Source organism: Trifolium pratense, linkage group LG2 (genome assembly GCF_020283565.1).
Source record: "Trifolium pratense cultivar HEN17-A07 linkage group LG2, ARS_RC_1.1, whole genome shotgun sequence".
Lineage (NCBI taxonomy): Eukaryota > Viridiplantae > Streptophyta > Magnoliopsida > Fabales > Fabaceae > Trifolium > Trifolium pratense.
In genome coordinates, this window is record NC_060060.1 from 39293982 (window position 1) to 39299660 (window position 5679).

Genomic DNA, 5679 nt, shown 5'->3' on the forward strand with positions numbered 1-5679 from the left:
TTTTATGTATTATTATAAGTTTTTCAAGATAATTTATGAGAAAACAACATATAAAGATATAATTTTTGTTGGTAAATTTTTTATAAATTATTATAAAAAAATTTCATTTACGTAAGCTATTTTCATAAGCTAAAAAATAAGTCAAATCCAAAGGAAACTTAAAAATAATAAAGTCTTTTTTTTAAAAAAAAATTGACATAAAAGTCTTTAAAACTTGTGTAGTCAACAATTTTAAAGTTTTATTGAAACTTTCTTATTTTTAAATTTTTTTCTTCCTTATTTTTAGCTTATGCAAACAGTTTATGCAATATTTACTTATTATTAAAAGTTTGTCGATGTTGTTTATGATAAAATAGTTTATAAGAACACAATATTTTTTAGTGTAAACTTATAAAATAACATAAAACCTAATTTATATTGCATAAATTAAAAAAATAAGTTAATACAAACGGCCTTACTCCTCTTGAACACCGGGTATCATTATCCATTTAATAATTAAATTATATCATTATCTAACATATTTAATTACTAGATAATCATACTAAAAACCGAAGAACGTGAAGCCAAGAACTCATTACAATATTAATTTACAATTAATTAACAATTAATTATTATTAATTTATTACAGTGATTACTCATTCAGCACTATCGTTACGTGTCAAAGCTCCATAAGTCTCATCAAAAACCTCATTAGACTCTCTCTGACTTCACCACCAAAAACAATGGCCGGCGAGTTCGCCGGAGATAACACACCGGAGCTACTTTCTCTTGTTCACGATATTACCGGAATGTGTGTCGGAGGAGGCGGTTCTTCCTCCCTCACCGCCGATGCAATGTTCAGAAAAGATTGCACCGATCTAGTTCGCCGGATCTCTCTTTTATCTCATTTGTTTGAAGAGATTAAAGAATTGAATAAGGTTAACGGTTCTCCTTCAAGTTCTTCATCTACTGCTTTAGAGGATTCGTGGTCCTCTGATCTAGTTCTTGCTCTTCAATCTGCTAAACGGTTATTATCCGTAGCGAAGAATTTCAGTTCTAATTCTAATAATTCTTCTGTAAGTTTTTTTCGATCTAATCCTCTTTTTCTGTTTGTGATTTTTTCTTAGCAATTTAGATCTTTAATTCGTTGCTTGCTTTTTTTTTTCTTTGATTGAGAAAATGCTAGATTCAATTTGATGAATTGAACCAACACATTATCATATATTGTTAACTATATTGTTTGATTTTACTGGAATAGCTCTTTGGGTTGGAATTTTGTGCATTACTCTGTGATTGTATTGGTAAATGGTTATAGAACAATGATATTTCGACAAAAAGTTGACGCCGGAAAAAAAATACATCAAATTTATGTGTTGATTTGATTGAAAGAGAGAGAGGAGAAATTAATAGAAAAGATCGAAATCGTATAATATACGGTGTCTGGTGTCAACTTTTTGTGTCAAGATAATTTTTTTGATATTTATATTGTGAAAGCATATTTTTGAAATAGAGATGATTTTGCATTTCTTAGAGATTGTGTAGCTTGGAATTTTACTGATGTTGAAATTTGTACGGGCATGTATATCTGTAAAAGGATGTCTGTGTGCGTCTCTGAAATTTGATATTATCTTGATTTAAGGATGGAGCTGCCAAGACTATTATCTTCCAATTTCAGTGCGTGACGTGGAAATTGGAAAAACTATTAAGCAGTTTACCGTATGACGATTTAGACATTTCAGTTGAAGTCAAAGAACAGGTAGAACTTGGATAATTTTTTTTTTTCGATTACTGGTAGATACTGCTTTTTCCGTAAGTGAATCTAATGATACCATGTGCTTTTCTAGGTGGATTTGGTGAGAACACAATTGAGACGGGCCACGGATAAATACGGGTTTATGATTTCTAAGATGCCGTCTTATGATTTATCCCAGCCCTTGGCCCAAGAAATCAGTCAAGTTCTTGGCAAATCTGTGAGTGGATTGCATAAACAACACAGTTGTCCTGAAAATCTATCAGAACTAGGCAGCATTCCTAAAAGCAATGAAGGGAAAAGCTGTAGCCCATGTGGGGCAGGATCTCGATTGGAAAGAACAAGGAGCATCCATGCCTCTTCTGAGGTTTCCTTATCGATTTTAACTGTTCCTAAAAGTCAAGAAATTTCTGGGAGCACCAATATACCTGAAGATAAAAAACCTGAAGCAATTGTAATTCCTGAAGATTTTCTTTGCCCTATATCCTTGGAACTAATGAGAGATCCTGTTATCGTGGCCACTGGTCAGGTAAGTTCATTTCGGATGATACATAAAATGTAAGACATTTACTTTCCCTCCAAAATATTCAACTCATTCATATTTCGTTTTTTCTTTTTTTCTTTTTCTGCAGACATATGAGAGATCTTACATACAGAGATGGATTGATTGTGGAAATACAACCTGCCCAAAAACTCAGCAGAAGCTCCAACATTTGACCCTTACACCAAATTATGTTCTAAGGAGCCTTGTTTCTCAGTGGTGTATAGAGCACAACATTGAACAACCAACAGGACTAACCAATGGAAAAATAAAAAAGAGTGATGGATCATTCAGAGATGTTACAGGTGACATAGCGGCAATTGAAACTCTAGTCCGGAAGCTCTCCTGCAGGTCCATTGAGGAGTGTAGAGCAGCAGTTGCTGAAATTCGTTTATTATCCAAAAGAAGCACTGACAACAGGATACTAATTGCTGAAGCTGGGGCAATACCAGTTTTAGTCAACCTTTTAACTTCCGAAGATGTAATGACACAAGAAAATTCGGTTACATCAATTCTTAATCTTTCTATATATGAAAACAACAAAGGACTTATAATGCTTGCTGGTGCAATTCCATCCATTGTCCAAGTTCTCCGAGCTGGAACCATGGAAGCAAGAGAAAATGCGGCAGCAACGCTTTTTAGCTTGTCACTTGCAGATGAGAACAAAATAATAATTGGAGCCTCAGGAGCTATATCCGCTTTGGTAGAATTGCTCGAAAATGGAAGCCCTAGAGGGAAGAAGGACGCAGCAACAGCACTGTTCAATTTATGCATATATCAAGGAAACAAGGGCAGAGCCATAAGAGCGGGGATCATCACAGCACTGTTGAAAATGCTGACAGATTCAAGCAAATCAATGGTTGACGAAGCCCTTACAATTATGTCAGTTCTTGCCAGCCACCAAGAGGCAAAGGCTACCATAGTAAAAGCCAGCACTATACCAGTTTTAATAGATCTTTTGAGGACGGGATTGCCTCGCAACAAAGAGAATGCAGCTGCCATTTTACTTGCTTTGTGCAAGAGGGATACTGATAATCTTTCCTGTATCAGTAGACTCGGTGCTGTCATACCCCTTTCTGAACTTGCTAGGACCGGTACAGAGAGAGCAAAAAGAAAGGCTACTTCACTATTGGAGCATCTTCGTAAGTTATAACAGCTTTGAATGGTGCAGTGCTGCAAAGAACCTTAAATTTAATATATTTCTCTCCGATTATTTGACATAATTTTTCACACATTGTTTTGCAACTGATAAGATCAATCGAGGATGAAATAAGAAAGTCAGACTCATTGGTCCAGTTTATTCTTTCCTTCTTTCCATGTTTTGTTCATTTTCAACCTCGTATCAGCGTGTAAAGAAATCAATCAATATATATATATTGTCTCCAAGAGATTTTTACAGATGTTTCTGTTTTCCTATTGATTTGTTGGTCCTGTTGAAAAAACATTTCACTGTATGGTGAAATTCTGAAGCATTTAGCATGGTCCATTATAGACCTATTGCTTGGGACCATTTGATATAATAATCATAAAAAACTAATGATTAATATTTGAGACGTGCTTCCTATTATAAAAGTACAGCAGTGGAAGAATAATATATTTTTTTGGTGGAAGTGGGAGAATAATATTTATAGATACGAGTTTACAGAATCCACAAATGATAAACTTCCAATAATTGATTAACAGCAGCAAAACAATGAATGATGTGTGAACCAAAAGAGAGCAAGGGACATTTGAATTCAATAGAGTGCACATGTCCTCTTTTGACTTTCTGAGATCAAGATCTGACCCAACACCTTCTTTCTCTTTCCTTGAATATGAGAATTCTCAAATTTGCTTGTATTCCTTAAAATATATATGTTTTTAAGGTGGATTACTTGTTTTGTTTCTCTCCTCAATCACGATTTACGCCAGCAGTGTAACTAGCTGGATTATTTTATTGGACGACTCACAACTTGCAGGCATGTTCTTTTTCTCAACTTGATTGGTATTTAATTATATGTTAAGTCGTGGCTTTTTGGAAGGAACCTCAAAATCTTCATTTTCAGGGGTTTATTATACACAAGGATTCTCATGATATCTTCATTACAGCTAGGATAATTTTCTTCCCTCAAGTTTTTTCCATTGCAAAAGGTGAAACACTAGGACTGGGTGATTGTTTCATGGCCTTGGCTATAATAGTTATCTTTGAGATAATGAGACGGATTGCGAGACGCTAGTCGACCTAGTTAATCATTCAACAGTAGATCATCCAAAACAAGGAGCCATTGTTGCACTTCTCTTTCTAATTTTTCAAACTTTAGTGTGAGGTTGTTTGTGAAGAGACTACCACATAGATTGATTCATAGATTAGTTTGACCAACTCTCTGATCCTTCACAATGTCTGGTATTGAACCGTGTTAGGCAATATTGAGAATGAGCAAGCACGAGTGACTCACTCTGGTTATGACCAGTCTGTGATTTTCATCATGTCTCACTGTATTCTTTAATGTGGAAATTATGTAAGAATTTTAACTTATAAATGTATTTTCATACAAAATAAATTAAATGTTCTAATTAAAAATTAAAAATCTCAACACGTTGTACCGGGAGCTTAATTCAGTTGGCAGAGACATTGCATTATATATGTACGGATCGGAGCTCGAACCCCGGTCGTACCACTCTTCCACCTTAAGGATTCTATCCACTAAACTATTTGACAAAAAAAAACTCAACACGTTTAATTAAAGAGCAATGCCATAAGTAACAAAAAAAAGAGCAATGCCATATATTTCAAATGCACCACGAATAACAACTAACCAATCAAAATAAAAAAAAATAAAAAAAACTTATTTAAATGCGTATAGTAAAAAAAAAAAACTTATTTAAATGCGTATCGATATATATATAATTTTAATTGGTCCACATATAATGATAATTTAACATATCATTTTAAGATTTCTCTCAGCCGCCTCCCCATCCTCTTTCTCAATCCTAGTTGTTTTTCCTTTTCTTTTCATTTAAATAAATGATTTTTACATATTTGTTTGTTTTGATTTCCCGTTGTATTTTGTTGTCCTGTCTTTGTGCGTTGTATTGTTTTGTCCCGTCTTTGTGCAGTGTTTATTTGTTTCAGGTTGAAGAATTCATTCAGATATAGTGCAGATTCAATCAATGTCGACTTTGGTGTCATCAACGCTACAGATCCGGAGACATGGATATTCCGACACTCCAATATAGTCATATTTAAATTTGAAGGCATATGCAATTTGATGTTTTATGTTTTGTTCGCAGATTTATCCTTTTTTGTTTTTAGCGACTTTGAATTTGTATTGCATCGATGTACTCTATCAATTTGAATGAATGAATATAGTTTATTTTAAGTAAAAAAAAAATATCATTTCAAGACTTATTTAAATAGAAACTTTTTAAA

General features: G+C 33.8%; 1 protein-coding gene across 1 annotated transcript; it reads left to right on the forward strand.

Annotated features, from left to right (window-relative positions):
- The first annotated feature begins 557 nt into the window (after positions 1 to 557).
- LOC123907276 (U-box domain-containing protein 11-like) lies at positions 558 to 3670 on the forward strand. Its single transcript, XM_045957472.1, has 4 exons — positions 558 to 1055; positions 1619 to 1735; positions 1824 to 2258; positions 2362 to 3670. The coding sequence occupies exons 1-4, from the start codon at positions 723 to 725 to the stop codon at positions 3421 to 3423; spliced, it is 1947 nt and encodes a 648-aa protein (XP_045813428.1). The 5' UTR covers positions 558 to 722; the 3' UTR covers positions 3424 to 3670.
- Positions 3671 to 5679: the final 2009 nt, after the last annotated feature.